We start from the raw sequence: 21,036 nt of genomic DNA, 5'->3' as shown, positions 1-21,036 counted from the left end.
AATCAAAAATCCAGAGGGACGTTGGCCCGCTCCCTTCCCTTTTTTACATAAGAATACATTTGGATTCTTAAAACCATATGATAAATATCATTGGAAAATCACTTATCTGATCATTTTGGATGTGTCTCCGTTTTCCTCTCTCTTGTGTCCGCCTGCCTTTGTGCCCTCCAACCTCCTCGACCTCCTCCTCCTCAGCCATAAAGGTCAAAGCCAGGGTCAACTGTATGCTCCTTTTGGAAATTTGAAGATCTGTCCCCACTTTTGCAGTTGGATTGGAAGTCGCTGTAGTCTCTGGAATAGATATTATGTTAGAACATCCACAATATGTCATATTGTCACGTGTCTATTTCAATCTATTTCCCCTTTGCTTCCCAGTTACAGTTATGGACAATACTTCCCTTTAATTCTCATCCTTCATCATAACAAGCAGTGACCAGGCATGGCGGCTGGAGGAAGGATCGGAGTCGAGAAGGCGGTGGCATTCTGTTAGGAAACACTCAGAAACAGAAAGAGAGGAAACCATTAAGACTTAACTGGATAATTTAAAATATCTCTTTTCTTTAGTTGGATCTAATTCGTCTCCTTACAGCGACCTGTATTTTGGAAAAAGCTACATAATAACAACAACTAAGACGAAGACGTAGACAAGTGCACACCACAACGAGTATACACATATAACAACAAAAAACATGGACACTGAACATGTAAGGTCAGTCAAGGTCAAAGCCAGTCATTCCACTGAAAGTGGTATCATATATAAAAAATGTCGTTTGGTGTTTTTAAACACCCAGAAAAAACCCTTTAAAACCTGGTAAACTTTTTAGAAGGCCCAAGGCCTAAAACCATAGTTCTTTTAACAAGCAGCAGTGTTTTCTGAACACCCCACTACATAATTGGCAAAAACAGGGAGAAGATCTAGTGCATCAGAACCCAGGAGGAAAAGAAGGTGAAACAGAGGAACATGTGTAGTCAAACAGCCATTCATCGGTCAATCACTCAATGACACGTCCACGGCACATTCGCACTCACAACGCGGTTCTCTCAGGCATACGTAACGTGTCATCATTCAGTCATTCATGCACCGCACACGTTCATGCCTCAATTTTCACGTCCATGCATTCACAAGGTTTTGCTGCATAGTGTCTAAGTGGAATATAGGTCTCATCTAACCCACCAGCGGCGATAGCCAGTCCACCTCCTCTCTCGGGGTCAATGAGCTCTTATTGCCCCCCCATGCTTGGCAACCTTTTAGTGTTAATTAATTGCTTTTTACTGGTATCGTCTGATTACTAAGAGGTACGCTCCTTTTTACTTCCGCCTTGGCGGAGTCTACACTTAGAGTATTGTCCCTTGCAGTACTGACAGTCTACTAGCTGCTGATCAGGCAGCAATCGCACGGCCATGCACAATAACCAAACTCAACCCCGGTCCGCGGGGGAAACTCAACCGCTGTCCATCTCCAGAAATGTAAAAAAGAATCTCTGAATCAGCAGGAAACTCAACCACCGCTCTTGAAAAATAAGAGTTTGGGAATAACTCGACCACCATAAACTCCAGAAGTCTAAGAAAAAACCTCTGAATCGGCAGGAAACTCAACCGCCACTCTTGAAGAATAAGAGTTTGGGAATAACTCGACCACCATAAACTCCAGAAGTCTAAGAAAAAACCTCTGAATCGGCAGGAAACTCAACCTCGGTCTGCAACCTGAGGGAAACTCAACTGTCAGAACTTTCTGGGCATCTCTAATATCACTCAACATTGAACGGAGCACGCAACCTCTAATAACCCTCACTCTAAGGGAACGTAGAAATTTGTTCAGAACGGTATTCGGTTACCAAGCATGTATCAAATCAGGTGGACCGCTATCCCCCGAAGAGCGCTTTCCCTAGCAAGGTTTATCCTTTTTCTGCACATTAAACCAGGACTTCTTGTTTGAAAAGTAATTGCCTATGTACTCATAGCAACTAATGGGACATTTTTTTCTCAGGAAAAATTTGGTAACCCCCCCATGCTGTCGAGTGGCTTTGGGCCGGCCAGACAGTCCGACGCGGTAAGGGGGAGGAGCGCAAAATGAAAATAATGAATGTTGAACTAGGCTGTCTGTCGCAAGCAGCTTCAAAAAGGGTAAGGTACAGATTGTTTACGAGGGTATCGGTCAAAAAAATGTCAAAATTTAAACTTGTTGAGGCTGCAGTCCTCAATCTCTGTCTCAATTTTCCTGAAATTGAGTAAAAACAAAAGAGAAAAAGAAGAATCGTTCAGAAATAACAAAGGAGAAAAACGTGTGAGCTCAAAAAAATCATGGCCAATAAAAATTAAAACTTCAGCTCCAAAAGCTGAGGCAACAGAGGGCTCTTTCTTCAGCGGATGTAACCATATCTTGCATTGTGGGGGCCTCCCCTCAATCAAGAAAATAAATGAAAGAAAAGCAAACAAAAACAACCTTATCAGTAACACTATTTTCTTCCCCTTTGTTTGTTGTTTTCTCATAAAGGCCAAAGCAGTGTAAATAAATGAGCAACATAATGAATAAAAGCAAAGATAAATGATGGGCACACTTGATCTCATGTGGCAAACAGAAGGGTTCTGTGTGAAGTTCTGGTGGTCCTGTGTTTCTCATAGTTGTGAATGTGGGTGTGTGACTGTATGTCTGGTCTGTCTGCGTGTGAGAGAATAAATGAAAACAAAATAATCTAGTGCACAGTCAGAAGATAGAGGGGTTAGTATTGTGCGAAGGAGAAGCTTGTTGGCTATTTGCTAGTTGTCCCCCTCCATGCCAAAGTTCAAGGCTAAAGTGATTTAGCTCTGTGCGTGCGCGTGCCTGTGCGTGTGCGTGCGCACTACCACCAAAGGCTGTGGTGGACTTCTTGTGGCTTGGTATCCTTGTGGCTTTTGAAACAGTGTCTTTTTGGTGAAGATTTCCAGCAGACGTGTGACCAGTCTGCAGTTGCTGCCCATCATTCAGGCAGTAGTCGTGGCGTTTAACTCGCAACTCATTGGTGGGGGGAGTGTCCACTCCGACGCCCACAGGTTCTCAGTCTTTGATGATGGGGCATTGGCATGCGGCCCATTCATAGACGATGAAGAGTTGACTTGGGACTGAGCGAGTTATTTCAGCATTGCTTTGCTGAATGGGAGTTGAGTCCTTGAGTCCTGAAAGGTCACACACCTTTGATTGTCCATTTCCTTCTGATGCTTGGTCCTTTGAATGATGTTCACATTCCATTAGCGTAAGAGTTGAAGGTGATTTCATTCTTTCATTGAAGATGTCGTTTCTTCAGGGGACAACCACAAAGCCAACAGAAACTAACAATTTAAATAATAAAAAAATGATAATGATGGTAACAGTAATATTAAAATAAAATAAAATGAAATACTGTATTCATCTGTGTGTGTGTGTTTGAGTGTGTGTTGCCCATCAAACATGAAATCAAAATAAAATTTAAAATAAAAATAAAAATAGTGTCTGTGTGTAATGGCACTATTCTATCGGCAGGGGGCAAGGTGAGAAATCACAATGTTGTGTCACAAGTGTGTAGTGCACTAAACTGGCCAGTGAGGGGCGCCACCTCTCTCTTGGGATGGGTGTGGCTGTGCGTGTGCGTGCGCCCGTGCGCGTGCCTGTGCGTGTGCTCTCTCTCTCTCCCTTTCTCTCTCTGTACGTGTGTGTGGGTGTGTGTGTGTGTGTGTGTGTGTGTGTGTGTGTGTGTGTGTGTGTGTGTGTGTGTGTGTGTGTGTGTGTGTGTGTTCACACGTCCAAAAAAAAAAAGAAAAACACAGCAGCGACGTGTGTGTGTTTGGCTCTCTGTCTTTCTCTCCCTTTCCAAATGAAAGCATTAAAGCCAAGCCAAAGGGAGAAATCTGATTCCACGTTTAAACAAAAAAAAATAAAAACAAAGATAAAAAAAAGTAAAACTCGCCTGAAAGCATGATCTGAGTTCACATCATACCAAGATTGTATATGCGTATGCATATATTATTTGTTTATTGGGTTGTTCATCTGTTTGATTCACAGAAACACAATTTAGGTTAGATTCGGGGTTTTAATCTATTTTGCTTTCGGTACAGAGGTGAACTCAGATCATGGCACCGCTGGGATGTTTTGGAAACTTTGGTTGCCCGTCTATCTATGGTCAGGACCTCACAGGCTGTCTGTGGGTGTCCGAACAAAACCAAAGTAAATAATGACCAGCCGTATTTTATGCCTAAACAAAATATCCGAGCCCGAAGAAAACCAGAGAGAACCTACAGCATTAAAAAACACAGAACCTCAACCATTTGAGCCTTTCTCATGGCTATTCACTGCGTCAAAACACAGAACAGCTGAGGATCAAAATCAAAGCTCAAAGCTGAAAATCAATACAATGCTTGACTGGTTCCAAAAAAAATCAACACAGAGCGAATATATATATATGTAAATGAAAATTTATACATATATGTTTATAAAGGCAGCTTTACCTTAGTCCGAATTGGTGTTTGAGGTTCAACCGATGGTTCGTGCTCCAGTCTCTGTCCGAGGGCGGACCACCGCGGGCCAGCCCCGGGGCTTCAAATGTGTCGACCCAGTGCTGGTCCACGATCGACGCCCCACAGAGCAGAAGATGGATTCAGTTCGTCGACGCCAATTGTTACGGCAGAATTTACGGTTGACCTCATTTGGTGACATGATTCATTGCTCTGGTTGAATGATGGAATCCAGGAGAAGCATTGATGATTTTATAGAAAAGATTTATTAAGACTAAGACTAAGTAAAAAAAGAGAGTACAAAATTATGTCCGTCCGGCCAGACGTTCGATGACAGAGTGGGCAGACAAAACTGACAGATCACGTATATCCTCTTCAGTCCCCCCTCCCTCCTCCCATCCCAAGAGAGATAAGGACAGGACAGAGGGAGGAGGTGATAGAAAAGGGTGAATAGGAGACAGTTCCTTTTTTGGTCAAAACCAGTTCTCTTGGTATCTGATTGTCATGGAGACGGAGGTGTGTGCGTTTAATGTGTTTGTGTGTATGAATGGATGTGTGTGGGGTTTGTATGTGGGACTGATTGTGAGTGTGCATGTGAGTGCGCACACAGAGAGTGCCTACGCACCTGTCCTTGGGAATGTTTTGGGGAACTATGTGAGTGTGTGTGTAAGCATATCATGTGCTTTGGACAAGGCAGTCTGACCCAGAGCAAAGTTGAAGAAATGAAAATCACATAATGGAAAGTTACAACCAAGGCTTAAGGATTAAATATATTTTTAAACATAACTAATAATTTTCACCATAACAATTAAGAACTATTCATAGTAAAACAATTCTCTTGGGTTGTCAGAAATTAGTGATATAAAAATGGGGTCACGAGGCAGGTTAGGAGCCCCTGCCTTAAATGCTTCTATATTATTTCATATTATATTCTGGATTAATAACTCCCCATACTTTAATACAGCAGAATACATATATGAACATTTTTGTCTACTTCATCCATAATGCTGAAGAATCAGGATCACCGAATGGCCTGATTCTGTTCTGCGAGCAGAAAGTGTCATGTTTCAAACGGAGGCCTAATTTTACAACTGGTACAATAATTAAACACCTTAAGGCAGAGATTACAAAAATAGAAGCTAAAAAAGCAGGAAAATTCTGTAACAATGACGTGAATATCATTTTCAGAACTCTATAACAGCATGGTTCATCAGCACAGTGTAATCGCTATTTAACTTTAATCATGTTTTGATTCCATTGTTTTAAATCACCCATTTGTAAATTTACATTTTTCCAAGTCATGGAACCTGTTAGTGAATGAGCATCAGGCTTTTGTTTGATGTTGGATACAGATATTATATCTTGCAGGATAAAGGGATCCGTTTTGATGATTTTAGAGTGTGTAACAATATTAATGATAAAAAAGGGTACATTTATTTATTTATTAAACTGCAAAAAAAAAACAAAAAAAAAAAAAACAGTATGCTGAGTGTCAGTAGATGATGTAAGTGGTCCAAGATGGAAAAGAAGTGACAGTGACATGGCTGATTCATGAATGTATTGGTCTCTGATTACTGAAAGGTGAGGCAGATTTCAGACAGATTTCAGAATGCTTGATGCTTTAAACCTATAAGTGCTAAAAAAATTTTTTAAAGCAAGAGGTTTAGAAATTCACCTATGTAGTGACAGAAGCATCAAAGTAAAAAATAGACATTCACTGCTTTCTTTTAAATATGCTGTTCATTCAAAAGTCAGTGTCTATTCTGTATTTTAAGATTATGACTGCAGTGGAAATATATATATATATATATTTTTAGAAGCAGACACCTGAGAATGATCAAATGTACTTTCCACTTCATATGTTTCAGATGTAAAGGTTCAGTATAGTTGTTAGAAGATTGTGTTTGCTTTTCATGTTTTCACAGACAAAAACCCTGTGAGCTAAATCAGCTTCGTATCAGAGCCCGTGTTTAGTGTTTACACAGCCTGACTTATGCTCACAGCACTTCAACAATGAGCATCAATCTCAGGAAAGGGATGTGCGTGCGTTTCCTACAAGCAGCGCTCTCCACAGTGGAGGTCATTGTTAAATCTGACCAGGAAAAAGAGTGCGGAGCTTTTATTAACACTTGAAGGAGATATTCCTCGGTGGATTTTTAAGGGTTCAGATCCAGTATGACGAGAAAGGAACTTACATTAGGATGAGCTTTACCAAGAAGGTCAACGAGTGTTTGTTTTTGTCTGTTTTTTCTAGGAATGGTTTTCCTTTCGATATCAATTGAACCTTCAACAGAAGTTAAGAAGATTATACTAAGCTTTTTCTGATCTCATTACAGCCCCGAAAATGTTGGATTGAAGAAACTTTTTCCAAGAGAGAATGTGTGAAGTTTATTCCATCCTCTTGGAATTTGCACAGGTAAACTGAGCGAGCGTTCAACTGTTTAAAGGTGCTTGACCAAAAGGAAACGGCAGAATCGAAGTGTATTCTGTTATTAAATCGCTGTTTTGTTACGTGTTTTACAGGAAGGAAATCATTTCATGACAGCTTTTGCTTCCCTGTTTATAAATTGTGCAGATAATTTGATAATGCATTTTTTTCCTGTTTCTTTCAGATGTGTTCCACTGTGTCAAGTGTGCCAAAGCTTAATAAGGTAGAAATTATGACTTTTAATTTTGTGTATATTATATTATATTATGTTATATTATATTATATTATATTATATTATATTATATTATATTATATTATATTATTTTATATTATATTATATTATATTATATTATATAGATCTAATTTAGTACCTTTGAACACCTCTACTCATCCCACTTTCCACTACTCTTTTTTATATTATTCATCAAACATTTTTATTTCCAAACATGATGCAACTATACAGTACATACTTTGTGTCAATGAGATAAATGTGGATTTTTCAGTTGAATGTAATAGATTCAAGGACAAAGGGAGGAAAAAAAGAGGAGAAACAGTTGCAGTAGCAGTCTAAAACGTTACCTTGACCTTATCTGCAGGAAATTCTCTGATAAACTCCCACTGATTTATCTGAGAGCTCTAATTTTGGACTGTCTCATAATCTTAGATGATGATCATCCATGCATCTATGGAGTGAAAGATGATCTTTGTTCATGTCAATTCAAATAGAAGTGTCGGCACACACAAAGCACTAGACTGCAAAGACGCCATAATTGGTGTTTTTGAAAAGAGCTCACTAACAGGCTGCATTAAAAAAAAAAAAAAAAAAAAAATCATGAGCTTACAGAGATTTTTAAGAACCTTTAAACAAAGAGCCTTTCATTGAATGTGCCTTTAAAACATAATTTAGTGCAGAAGAAAGCAATATATTTAGTCTCCATTGGCAGCAGTAGTTTTAATAGATAAACTTGTATAAATAGGGTTGATGACCCTATACATTTGGAACATTTAATTCAACAGCGTTATTAGCTTACTTATGCATGATTTGAAGAAGGATGCTTGAAGCTTTAAGAGGCGACATATACAATAAACTCATGTGGTTGAATTAAAAGCATTAAGTGATATAGGGATAAAGAAGGAGAGTCTTATAAAAATCCGTTTGAGCATAAATTTGATATCAGTGATATCGAGCAGCATAGTTATGCTCTACTAGTGCTCAAATTTGGAGTACATATACTCAGTTTTGGTTTACTAGTGAAGTAAAAAAGTGTCACTAGTACTACTAGTGATGCAAAGTGTGTCACTAAATGTTATATGCTATAGGGGGTTGGGGAAAAAGCAAATTCAGGCTTGCTATTGGCATTTGAAAATATTACAACAATTAGTTGTATTTGGTTATATTCCCTCCCTAATTCATTTGCTTTAGGTCTAATAGTATGACTAGTAAATTTTATGGCTTTACTACTACTAGTAGACCAAAAACAATCTACTAGTACTAGTTAGATTTTGAGTGTAGTAGTAAAACTAGTGAACAAAATGTTGTTTTACTAGTAAATGTTATTTATTAGGTATTACCTTACTCATAAAGAACAGGAACAGGAACACTTTACTTGAAGTTTTATATATAAGGCAGACATTACGCTGTCATTATCTGTTGATAGCATGAATAAGGTGTCATGAAGGCTGTCATTAAGTGTCATTCACGAAATTATGACACCTTTGGAGCTATATTGGCATTTTTTGGGTTAGGTAGCGGGATCTAGTGGGGTTAGGGTAAAGGTTGGAGTTAGGGGTTAGGGTAACAAACGACACTTAATAACAGCATTCATGACTCCTTATTCATGCCAGTGACAGGTCGGTGTCATGTGAGTAATATCAGCCTTTATGTATAAAACTTCAAGTTAAGTGTTACTGAAAATTATCAACTAGTAGCCAATTTTAGATTACTAGTATGAAAATATGAAAAATATTTTACCAGTAAAAAGAAACTCAAAGTTTGAGTTAGCTAATTACCCTCTGTGTCTTTTTAGGGCAGTGGTTCCCAAACTTGGGGGCATAACAGGGTGTGTTCTGTTGTCTGTAGTGGCCTCATCTAGTCTGTCTGTTAGCTGCCTGTTATTTGTTAGTCAGTTGTTACACTGTTGGATGTTGTGTAAATAGGTTTGTTGGACTTTTACCAAATTTTAATTAAACATTTCATCAACATGCATTTACAAGTCCTGCATTTGAAAACTAATCTGTCTTCCTTGTCCACTAGTCATGACAGAATGAAGGTAGTAGGAGGAGACAGACACAATGGCTTCTGACCAATTAATTCAATTCAAGACTCCTTTAAAACACCCTGCTTATATATTTGAGTGCAATCTGAAAAAATGGTTTACCTAAAATGAAGTTAAAAAAAAATATTCTTCTTGTTTTCAGCAAAGCAACTCTTTTCATGTATTTCTTAAACTAGTGCAGTGCCCGTTCGAAGTATGCATTCATGTGGAAGCTTAAATAGAGTTGTCAATTATGGCCAAATGGGTATGTGTTTGAAGGTTGGATGTACCAAGAGGTGTACATATTCTGTACTCTGTAGTGTTATAAAGTGGTATATTTGGGGGTGCAAAGTAAAATAGCATGTGCAATTTCCCTGATTTATTTCTACTATTACAGTGCCCGTCGGAAGTATGCATTCATGTAGGAGCTTAAGTAGAGTTAATTATGGCCAAATGAGTATGTGTTTGAAGGTTGGATGTACAAAGAGGTGTACATACTCTGTACTCTGTAGTGTTATAAAGGGCTTTATTTGCGGGTGCAAAATGAAACAGCATGTGCGATTTCCCTGGTTTAATTCTATGGGACATGAACATGATAAATGTTATATTTTTTTGTTTTCTGTATTTTTCTGTAATGTATGTTTTTTGGAGTCATTATGTGTATTTGCGTATCTTTCTGTTGTGTTTTTGTGCATTTTTTTATATAATTATAGTTTTTTGTGGCCATTGTAGTGTGATTCTGTTGTCATTTTGTGTATTTTTTGTATAAATATTTTCTTTTGTGTATTTTGAGTCATTTTTATATTTTTTGGAGTCATTTTGTGTGTTTTTTTATCTTTCAGTTGTCTTTTTGTGCATTTTTTGTATAACTGTTTTTGGTTGCCATTATATAGTGATTCTGGGATCATTTTGTGTACTTTTTGTATAATTATTGTTTAGTTTTTTGTTTTATTTTACTCATTTAGTATATTTTTATTATAAATAAATAAATACCTTGTGTGTGTGTGTTCCCATGAAATGTTTGAGACGCTGATAACAAAACTCCATAGTGATTGTAGCGCCAATCAGAAAAGTAACAAAACTGCGCAAAACAAAACATAAAGCTCCAAACTACATGCGTGAGTAAGTAAATTAAAGTAATATGTAAAATTCAGCTGTCTTATTTTAAAAAACAAAAATAATTTTTTACTTTCGAACCGTCTGCAAAAGGCTTGCCAGTGGATAACGGTTTCAAATGATCTTTTCAGAGAGCTCCTGTGTTTCGGTCAAAACTATCTTCCTCTCTCTCACTCGTGTGTTTACAGTCCACGACTGCTTGGCTGTGTGCGCAGCGATTGGCTCTGGCCGCACACGTGACTCTTGCTCGGGTGAGGAGCTGTGTAGTGAAATAAATATAGATTGTGTGCTAGCACCCCCTCACACCCTGAGGTCAAATGCTGAATAGGTTTCAGTTGCCGAGCCATCCAGAAGTGAAATAAAATTAAAATAAACATTTTGAAATGACTAAATTACTCCAAAATAACAGATGCACACACTTGGGGTATTTGGAACCCGTCGACTAAGTGTCAGGTCGAACAGGCACCGTGTCGGCGAGATATTTGCTCCACACACACACACACACACACACACACACACACACACGCACGCACGCACGCACACAGACGTTCCTTGCTTTTATAGATAGATGGGACATGCGTATGATGAATTGATAAAGTTTGCACCAATGCAATTAGGTAGAGTCTGATAAAAGACACATGTATTCGTACAAATAAAACTATTTACTTAGCATTTAACATTTCTTAGTGCAGGGGTGCTTATCATCTAATGTTAGTAATTAATATACAAACAGATGTAAGTTAGTGAGCAGACTGAGAATAACTTCATCTATAAATCATGTGTTTGGCTCACACTTCCAGAGGAAACATGGTGTGTGTGTGACTCGCTACTCCTCCGTGGGCTCACACACATGCACGCGCTTCAGCCGCACACATGTACACACTCAGTGACTCACATCAGGTTGAAATGCGTGTGTTTTACACCCAGTGAGTGAGACTTGAGAGCTTTGCTAGTAGTGAGCGTGGCTGCTCAGACAGCCCTCCCCCCTCTCTGGTCTAACCCTCCGTCCAGTGTAACCCGCGGTGATTTCAAAATAAAATGAAAATAAACGTTTTGAAACATAATCAACAAATAAGGAACAGTCAAAAAGCATGTTTCCTCAAAAGAGAAATCCACAGGAGCTCAAAAGTTGTATCTTCCTCTCTCTCACTCGTGTGTCTGTGGTCTGTGTCTGCTTGGCTGTGTGTGACGTGCTCATGGAGCTACTCAAGCTCTTCAGCGATTGGCTCTGGCTGCACACGTGACTCTAGCTTGCCACTGTGTTTGGCTCTGGCACACACTGGAGCAGAGCTGTGCAGTGATTGGCTCTGGGCGCACACGTGACTCTCGTGGCTCTGCTTCGCTCGCGGTTGACAATTCTATGAAATTATTAATTAAATGGACTATTTCATTACAAACAATTACCACGTCGCACAGGTTTGAACCAAGCTGCATCTATGTAGCAAGTATGAGCTCTGTCTGTCCCTGAACACCCGATATTTTTGAGGCACAGACATACACACATACACACCCACAGACACACAGAGATTCCTTGCTTTAATAGAGAGATGTCTTTATTCTGACCAGATGTTGCTGTGGGCGACTAATGGGGGAACACCTCTGGCACGATTCCAATCCTCCAATATCCCTCCAACCTGTGGCTGAACTGGATGAAGAGGAGACTTGGTCTGTCGAGCTCCACACCAGTGTCAGTCCCACTGATGCTTACGGGACGGTAGATTTTCAAGATGCTGCCATGCGTGTATGTCGGGCCAAGGTCTGTAATCAGTTTGCTGTTGTGCTTCAAATAAGAACTGTTCTGTTGTATTCTAACATTTAGATACAAAGTGGAATGTAGAAACAAAGTACTTGCTTACCCATCAAACAATTATTTATTGATCAAAGCTTAGATTTTCACATTAGATAACACGTATGTGAGTTGCTTTTATTCGGTGCAGTTCTGAGGAATCAAAGGGTGTATCACCTCATGTGTTTTACTAGTATGTGCGTGTGGCTGTGGACTCCAAACCTGAAGTGTTGCTCCAGTTGATGTTGAGAGAATGGCAGATGGAGAGACCAAAGCTGCTACTTTCCATCCATGGAGGCTCAGAAAACTTTAGTCTTTCCCCGAAAGTCAAGCAGACTTTCAGCAAAGGTCTGATAACAGCTGCTCTCAGCACAGGGGCATGGATACTATCAGATGGCATCAATACAGGTAAACAAACACACACGTGAGGTTTATGTTTTTAAATAATGTCTTAAATCACACAGTGACTTGCAGCAGTGTGTGGCTCTTTACATACTCTCCAGGTGTGTCCAAGTATGTGGGCGAGGCCGTGAAAACATTTGGAAGCCACGACTTAAGGAAGAGAAACACTGTTGGCATCACACCGTGGGGAGTGATCGATAATAACACAGACCTCATAGGCAGAGATGTCAGTAGGAAAGGGAAACCGACTCTTCTTATAAAACTGACTTAATTTCTAAACTTGTGCTGATGTCATGTAATCCTTGTGCAGGCCTTTAGGCCTTACTACCCAGTCGGGAACCCTTTCAGCAAGAGGTCCTGTCTGAGTGGCTTTCACTCCCACTTTCTGCTGGTGGACGATGGCACACAGGGAAAACATGGCTGTCAGCATGGCCTCAGGCAGAAACTGGAGAAACAAATCCAGCTACAGAAAATACATCCTCGTAAGTTTGAATGTTGGTGTGCGTGTGTACATAATACATGCTAGGATTGAATTCAACAAACCTTGCACTCTACACCTTTCCCTTCTTTGCAGGACTAAACCAGGGAGTGCCTGTTGTGTGTGTGGTGGTGGAGGGAGGTCCGGCCATTGTGTCCACAGTGTTGGACTATGTCAGCAGGGCTCCTCCTGTGCCAGTGTTTGTATTCGAAGGATCAGGCAGGGCTGCTGACCTGCTGGCCTTCTTACACAAGCACACTTCTGTCGACAGGTTACTTATTCAAATAAGCATCACAAATTACAGAAAACTTTAAAGGGTTTCATGGTTGCAGAGTTATGGACTTTATTTTTGGATTTCAACTTGATAAATGTCAATGTGTGCTAATTTTAGACAATTGGAAACTGATATTGAAGAGGATTTCTTGGCCAGGATTGGAGATGTGTTTGCGTTAGATATGGCGGAGGCCACCAACCTGTATGCTCTCCTATTGCAATGCATGGAGCACAGACGGTCTGTGAGTACAGTATCTCTTTGAAATGTGTAATATGTGACTAACAGCTCAGGCCACTCAATTAGTTTTGTTTGACAGATAACCATCTTTGACTCAGAGTCAGAAGACCAGGTAACACCCGATGCCGCCATTTTGACGGCCACACTCAAAGGTACCTCCACATGTGATTGTGCATGTTCTTCTCCTGAATGAAAGTGTTTGTGTATCATATTAAACCTAATTCAGGTTTTATTGTCAACAACAAAATTGGCCACCGTCAATGTATTTATGGATGTAAAATGAGATATTTACTTTCAGAAATGTTAAAAACATTGAGTTATGAAGAAAACCAATTTCAGATGTCTCCCTGCTCAATTGAACATCCATTCAAGCATGAAGACATACAGTATATATGCTTCTGTTTTAAACTCTTGATCTAAGTTTTTTTTTTTATCAGGTAAAACTACCTTGTGTATGCATATTTTAATATTTGAAATGACACACAGGGACCAAGGCAAGCCCTGCTGAGCAGCTAAGTATGGCTCTGGCTTGGGACAGGGCTGACATTGCATTGAAAGATGTTCTTTGGAATGGGCAACATTGGCAGGTAAAATTAAATAGGAGTATCTCCAATGGATTTCATTCACGTGTATCATCTTTGAGTGAAATATTTGTTAATCTCACTCATTCAATTTGCTGAATACAGATGGGCTCACTGGAGCAAGCCATGCTGGATGCCCTTGTGATGGATCGTGTAAATTTTGTCAAAATGCTGATCGACAATGGCATGACAATAAGCTGCTTCCTCACTGTAGAACGCCTCGAAGACCTCTATAACTCGGTTAATATTACTATACTATCTCATTTAAATCCACATCCCTGTAAACAAAAATCTGTTTAAAAAATATAATGGTTTGTATAAAGATGATTTTAGCGTTGGTAAATGTTTTCCCACACTGACACTGTTTGTGTTGCTGTTCAACTTTGCTTGTTTAAGATCTCCCTCTGCTGAACAAACAAGATAATCAACTTATTTTGCTTGCTGATCTTCAAGCACCAAATCTAATGCTGCATGTCAGCATTTTCCATTGGGATTCACTGTGTCTTCATTATCATTACATCTTGGTTATTTCTCACAGTCTTCTTTATACATACCTTAAAGATGCTTTTTGTCAAGCTAACAGTTTCTTTCCATCCTCAATGCTCCTTCCTGTATTTTTCTTTTACCCATAGCGAATTACAGTGTCTACTTATTCCTCATTCAGGAAGTGGGTCTCTTCAAACATGGTAGAAGTTCATATTGCTTGAACAAAGAGTTTGTTAACTTGTAAAAAAAGCACTTCACAAAGCTAGAACCTTCTATTACTCAACTTTAATAGAGGAAAACAAAAATAATCCTCAGTTTCTATTCAACACTGTAGCCAGGCTCACCAAAAGCCACAGCTCTATTGAACCCTCTATTCTTGTCAACCTGAGCAGTGATGACTTTACAAACTTCTTTACTGATACAATTAGAACAATTAGAAACAAAGCTAATGCCCCCCCTGCATGAGTGCTCAATAATTTCTTAAACAAAGCAGCTCCTGAAGTTACCCAAACGTGCAGCTTTTATTTACATAGTTTCACTCCAATTGGTCTATCTGAACTGACCACAATAGTTAGTGCTTCTAAACCAACAACCTGTCTTTTAGATCCAATCCCAACTCCACCATTTAAAGATGTTCTTCCACTAATCAGCACTAATATGTTGAACTGGATTAACACATCTTTAGTAACAAGTTATGTGCCACAGACCTTTAAAACCGCTGTAATCAAACCTCTCCTTAAAAAACCTACCCTTGATCCAAGTGACTTGTCCAATTATAGGCCAATATCCAATCTTCCTTTTGTTTCCAAAATTCTTGAAAAAGTCTTTGCAGGTCAACTATGTGATCACCTACATAGGAACAATTTATACGAGAGCTTTCAGTCTGGCTTTAGAGCCCATCACAGCACAGAGACTGTCTTAGTATAAGTAACCAATGATCTCCTCTTATCCTCAGACAGAGGGTTCGTCTTGGTTCTGGTGCTCTTGGATCTCAGTGCAGCCTTCGATACAGTAGATCATCATTTATTGCTGCAGAGACTGGAAAGTGTTTTTGGGATTTAAGAAACAGCACTGGGTTGGTTTAAATCCTATCTATCAGACAGAACCCACTTTGTTCATGGTAATAATCTCTCCTCAGCTCAGACCAGAGTTAATCTTGGAATTCCACAAGGTTCAGTTTTGGGACCAATACTATTTAAATTATATATACTTCCACTAGGTAACATTATCAGAGAACATAATATACATTTCCATTGCTATACGGATGATACACAGATTTATCCGTCAATGAAATCAGACTTATCAGTTATTAAAACTCCATTCTTGTCTTAAAGACATCATTTTCTGGATGAGCTGTAACTTTCTCCTTCTTAAGCAGGATAAAACCGAAGTGATTTTATTTGGTCCAAAGCACATCAGAGAGAAATTGTCAGAGCAAATACTGTCTCTGGATGGCATTACTCTGTCACCCAGCACCACAGTAAGAAACTTAGGCATTATCTTTGATACTGACTTATCCTTTAATTCTCATATTAAACAGATGTCAAGGACAGCTTTCTTCCACCTCCGTAATATCTCTAAAATCAGGAATATTTTGGCCCAGAGTGATGCTGAAAAACTAATCCATGCATTTGTTACATCTAGACTAGATTATTGTAACTCTCTACTTTCAGGATGTCCCAATAGCTTACTAAAAAGTCTCCAGTTAATTCAGAATGCTGCAGCGAGAATACTAACTGGAACAAACAGAAGAGAGCATATTTCTCCAGTATTGGCTTCCTGTAACATCTAGAATAGAGTTTAAAATCCTGCTGTTAGCATACAAAGCTCTACATGATCAAGCCCCTGTATATCTTAGAATCCTCTTAGTGTCCTATCGTCTGGGCAGATCACTCCGCTCTCAGTTTGCTGGTCTTCTGGAAGTTCCTAACATGTCTAGAAGTAGAACAGGAGGAAGAGCTTTCAGCTATCAGGCCCCTCGCCTTTGGAACTAGCTTCCAGTCTCAGTACGGGAGGCTGCTACCCTCTCCACCACTCAAAACCTACTTATATGCTGAAGCGTGTACCATATAATAGCATTAACTTCAGAGCGGACATGGGCTTGTGCGTAAACGGACGCATTTTATAGGCCTTGGAGTTTCAGGTCTTGTGAAGCTGATGGTGGCAGTTCCTGATCTGTGGTTCACGGCTCAACTAGTCTGGGACACTCTGATGTTCTATCTCTCTATCCTGTTCTGTTGGTCCTTCTGTCCACTAACTCCAACCAGTCAAGGCAGATGGCTGCCACGGCTGAACCTGGTTCTGCTGGCGATTTCTTCCTGTTAAAAGGGAGTTGTTACTTCGCACTGTCACTAAATGCTTGTTCATGTGGGTCTTGTTGGGTTTTTTCTTTCTTATTATTAATTTTATATTTTGATAAGCGCATTGAGATGACTTTGTTGTAAATTGCGCTATACAATTAAAGTTGAATTTAATTTAATTTAATTAATGTGACACATTAAGTACACATTGATGAGTAAGTACAATGTAAATCAAGATGTCATTCAATGAATGTTAAAAAAAATTATCACTTTTTCGTTGAAATACATATCAGTAAGACAATCATTCCTGTAATTACAATATTTCTGTCCACAGGTTCAGGGGCAGACACAGTGCTTCCTCCTTCACCTTGTTGAAGATGCAAAAAAGGTAGGATGAGGAAGAACACACATTACCTAGTTGTGCTCATGATTGTATCTGCTTTACCACCCACCCACCCCAGGAATAAGATTGATACTTATTAAATAACACAGTTTTTACGTATGACTAGTGTACACATTTGACAATGTTGTGTGTTTGTAGACTTCTCTTCCCCAAGGTTACCGTCTTTCCATCATTGACATTGGCCTTGTTATTGAATACCTTATTGGAGGAGCATACCGCAGCACCTACACACGCAAACACTTCAGAGCTGCATACAGTTACATGCAGGACCAAGTAAGCACTGATATAAAGCTTTTTTGAAGACTGTACTAAAATTTTAGATTCCTTACTCACATAATCAAATCTGCCTTTCTTTTCTTAAGGAGGGCAGAAAGGACTGTGCTGCCTCTACATCTAAACATAAACAAGGACTTGGAATGAACATCAAGAAAAACAGAAGTGTGCAGGATCTGAAGTTCTCTGGAACATCTCATCCCTACAAGCGCAGGGTTGGTTTAACTCATCAATCCACCCATCTATCTTCAAAGTCTGCTTATCCTACTACGGGCTGCAGGTGCTAAAGCCTGTTGTAGTGTATTCAGAGTGCAAGTGTATGGCTGGGCTAACACAAAGAGAGAGAAAGATGGCCTAACACATACGCGAACACCGACAGACGTGGGCTTTCTACAGGCATGCTCATTAGAAGGAGCAACTTACAAGCCAAAGACTAGAAATATTTTTTTGTTTTGATGCTTATACTTCATATCATGATATCATCATGTACATCAATTTAGACTTTATTTAAAATGCCTGATTCATTAGAAGTGTGGCCTTCAAAAACATTTTTAAGTGATCACACGCATGGTGTATCAAGCCTTTTCTTTTACTTTCAGGACCAACAGGAATCTTCAAGCAGCAGTCAAGATGTAGCTTTGAGTCCAGGCCTAACGGATCTGTCATGCCTGGTTCCGTTTAACTTCAACGACTTGTTTGTGTGGGCAGTGCTTCAGCAGCGGCAGCAAATGGCATTGTTTCTGTGGCAACACGCCGAGGAAGCTCTGGCCCGCGCCATAGTAGCCTGTAAACTTTACCGATCCATGGCCTTTGAGGCCCGGCAGAGCAGCATGGACGATGACATGACTGAACGGTTCAAGACATATTCTCTGTGAGCATAAATTGGTGTATAACATATAGGTTTTATAGCTAATGCCCGAAATGTAGGAGGTGAAAAGCTACAGAAGCCAAAGTTTTCACCAGAACTGTAGCAAAATGTTTTTGGGTGTGTTCAAGTTTGAAAATTTTCCTCAGAAATATTTCTTTTCTAGACATGTTTGTTTGTGTTTTCATTCGATATCTGTTCTCATTCTTAGTGACTTTGGCCAGCTGGCTGTTGACATGTTGGACTGCGCCTTTCAACAAAATGAGCAAATGGCCATGAAGCTGTTGACTACTGAGATGGAGGCATGGAGCCACTTCACCTGTCTGCAGATGGCTGTCTCCGCATCTCACAGGCCATTTGTGTCACACTCCAGCACACAGACACTCCTCACAGACCTATGGACTGGTACCCTCAACATGAGAAAGAACTCATTTCTCAAAGTAACTATCTATATAGAAACTATATAGATAACTGATCTGATTTCTAAGTTTGTAAACTATTCTTGCAGAATTGCTTGTTACCTCAGCACAATTAGCACTTAACTGAGATAACTGCAAATCTATCAGAAACCAAAACCTTCTGTGAAAGTCTTAATTTTCAGGATTCCTTAATTAACACTTCTTCAACACATATTTTTTAGATAATCCTGAGCCTCCTTCTGCCGCCTGCAATTCTTCTTCTGGAGTTTAAAAGCAAAGCAGAGATGTGCCATGTACCACAAAACCATGAGACAATGTTGTTTGCATTTGACTCTGTTAAGACAGCCCGACATACCCCAGGAACAGATCACACAGTAAAGAAGCATCCGTAAACAAAGTATTTTTTTTTTTTTGGGAATTTATTCATCTTGACATATGACTTTCTCTCCCATCTCACTGTTAGGATGCAGAAAAAGGCTTCTCTATCAATGGCAAGAGTCTGGATCCTAAGGTCGAGACTGTGTCGTCTATAACTGTGCGGTGTTTGTCCTGGATTACAAAACTGCATGACTTCTACACAGCTCCTGTTGTCAAGTTCTGGTTTCACACAGTAAGGAAAACAGTGACCTCTCTACAGGTGATGATGTATTTGTTGCTCAGTGTTTAATTGAATATCCTCTTTTCATAAACTACAGATATCCTACTTGGCCTTTTTGATCTTATTCTCCTATGTAGTCCTGGTGAAGATGGAGGATTACCCAAATGTACAGGAGTGGCTGGTCATAGTATACATCTTATCTACTGCAGTAGAGAAAACCAGAGAGGTAGGAATATATACACAACACTCAGGTTTACTCAGTCCAGTGTCTTTATTTAAAGGTCAAAAGCATAGCCATTTTTTAAGCTTCTAGATGATTCTTCCTTGTATCCATAAGCTTCCTGCATTTCTCCTGTGGGACATTGCCCACTCTTCCTCAACGTAAGCCGGTAACTGGATCAGTTTGGTCGGTGTCCTGGTCGTTTTCCTAACCATCTCTGGTCTTAATGTCTTGCCCCATGTTCTTGATCAGATTCTTATCAGGACTCTGACTAAACCATTCAAGGACGTTAATATCATTGTCTTTGAACATTTCTTTGTGGCCTTGCCCCATGTTTGGGATCTTTTTCCAGTTAGTGCTTCCAGTTGTGGTCTCAACGGGAGTTTCTTAGTGGATTCCTTTAAAGGTCCAGTATTATGCTATTTTTCACTTATCTCCATTTGTTCTAAGAACCCCAAAAACATAGTATTTGAGGTTTATTTTCCCAAACTTGCCTGTTTTCCAGAGTTTTAGCCCTCTGAAAAGTCAGTTTAATGACGCTTTCATAAACGGGCTGTTTTGGGGCCTTCATGCAAATGCATGAGTGGGCGTGTCTGTAGACGCTTACTCTACACAACAGCTGATCACTATAACAATTTTCTTTTGCTATGCACACACTCTTGTTATAGTTTTCAGCCAAAAAAAATGCACATTACAGTAAAACACATGGCTATTTAAGCGGCAATTGTGATTCAGACAAACGCTGCTCCACGGTGTGTGTTTATCCAACTGCTGTGTTGCATTGGGTCACACACATGTCAGATCATTTCAAAAGCGATACGAGGCGGTATAACGGTTACTAAAAATGGAATTGAGTGTAATTGCTCCCGGGCATTACGCCGTCGCTGCCCACTGCTCCTAAGGGAAGGGTAATATGCAGAGAACACATTTTGTGTTTGTAGTTTAACATATATGACAAGAAAGTATAATATATATTGGCAAGAAAAATCCAACTTGCCCGTTTGGAGCTGTCATTTTACAAAACGTGCAATAACAAGGGAGGGAGGAAACAGAACAATATCAACTTTGGCCCTCTGAATGAGGCTAAAGGGATGTATATCAAAACCATTAAAAAGTGATTTTTTCACAATACTGCCCCTTTAAATTTTAATCAAGGATCATGATTCCTTGGACCTTGACAAGGTCCCCTGTGCCACTGCAGGAGAATTATGTTACCACCACCATGCCTGACAGTGGGGAACTGTGTTTTTCTGCTCGTAAAATTTTCTTTTTTTCCTCCAGACGCATCCATGTGGTGAATCAACTTGAACTTAATTTAATCAGACACATTTTACCAAAATATATAGTATAGAAGAATAGACCATTCGAGTGTCCCAGACTAGTTGAGCCGTGAACCATTGATCAGTCCATCCGAGTGTCCCAGACTAGCTCAGCCGCAAACCATCGATCAG

At 39.6% G+C, this 21,036-nt stretch overlaps 2 protein-coding genes across 6 annotated transcripts in view; one reads left to right on the top strand and one right to left on the bottom strand.

Moving 5' to 3' along the window:
* gapvd1 (GTPase activating protein and VPS9 domains 1) overlaps positions 1–21,036 on the bottom strand; it is a 748,782-nt gene that overhangs the window by 670,156 nt on the left and 57,590 nt on the right. The gene's annotated exons all lie outside the window — the stretch shown is intronic.
* The window catches only part of LOC114469433 (transient receptor potential cation channel subfamily M member 6-like), a 37,709-nt gene that overhangs the window by 8,238 nt on the left and 8,435 nt on the right, over positions 1–21,036 (top strand). For 3 of the 5 annotated variants that reach the window (XM_028456946.1, XM_028456945.1, XM_028456949.1), the window contains exons 1-20: positions 6,542–6,683; positions 6,801–6,880; positions 7,077–7,115; positions 11,830–12,019; positions 12,244–12,457; positions 12,553–12,677; positions 12,762–12,933; positions 13,026–13,200; positions 13,321–13,444; positions 13,520–13,592; positions 13,927–14,027; positions 14,127–14,261; positions 17,142–17,195; positions 17,349–17,483; positions 17,573–17,698; positions 18,083–18,354; positions 18,560–18,788; positions 18,989–19,141; positions 19,231–19,377; positions 19,463–19,591. In XM_028456946.1, the coding sequence (XP_028312747.1) occupies positions 6,666–6,683; positions 6,801–6,880; positions 7,077–7,115; positions 11,830–12,019; positions 12,244–12,457; positions 12,553–12,677; positions 12,762–12,933; positions 13,026–13,200; positions 13,321–13,444; positions 13,520–13,592; positions 13,927–14,027; positions 14,127–14,261; positions 17,142–17,195; positions 17,349–17,483; positions 17,573–17,698; positions 18,083–18,354; positions 18,560–18,788; positions 18,989–19,141; positions 19,231–19,377; positions 19,463–19,591 (2,691 nt within the window). In that variant the 5' untranslated portion in view covers positions 6,542–6,665. Of the gene's footprint in view, positions 1–6,541; positions 6,684–6,718; positions 6,881–7,076; positions 7,116–11,829; positions 12,020–12,243; positions 12,458–12,552; positions 12,678–12,761; positions 12,934–13,025; positions 13,201–13,320; positions 13,445–13,519; positions 13,593–13,926; positions 14,028–14,126; positions 14,262–17,141; positions 17,196–17,348; positions 17,484–17,572; positions 17,699–18,082; positions 18,355–18,559; positions 18,789–18,988; positions 19,142–19,230; positions 19,378–19,462; positions 19,592–21,036 lie in introns of those variants that run through there. The other 2 variants (XM_028456947.1, XM_028456948.1) reach the window with 2 other exon arrangements.

Source organism: Gouania willdenowi, chromosome 9 (assembly GCF_900634775.1).
Source record: "Gouania willdenowi chromosome 9, fGouWil2.1, whole genome shotgun sequence".
NCBI classification, from domain to species: Eukaryota; Metazoa; Chordata; class Actinopteri; order Blenniiformes; family Gobiesocidae; genus Gouania; species Gouania willdenowi.
Note: the sequence above shows the minus strand (reverse complement) of the source record. Positions and strands in the feature narration are given on the sequence as shown.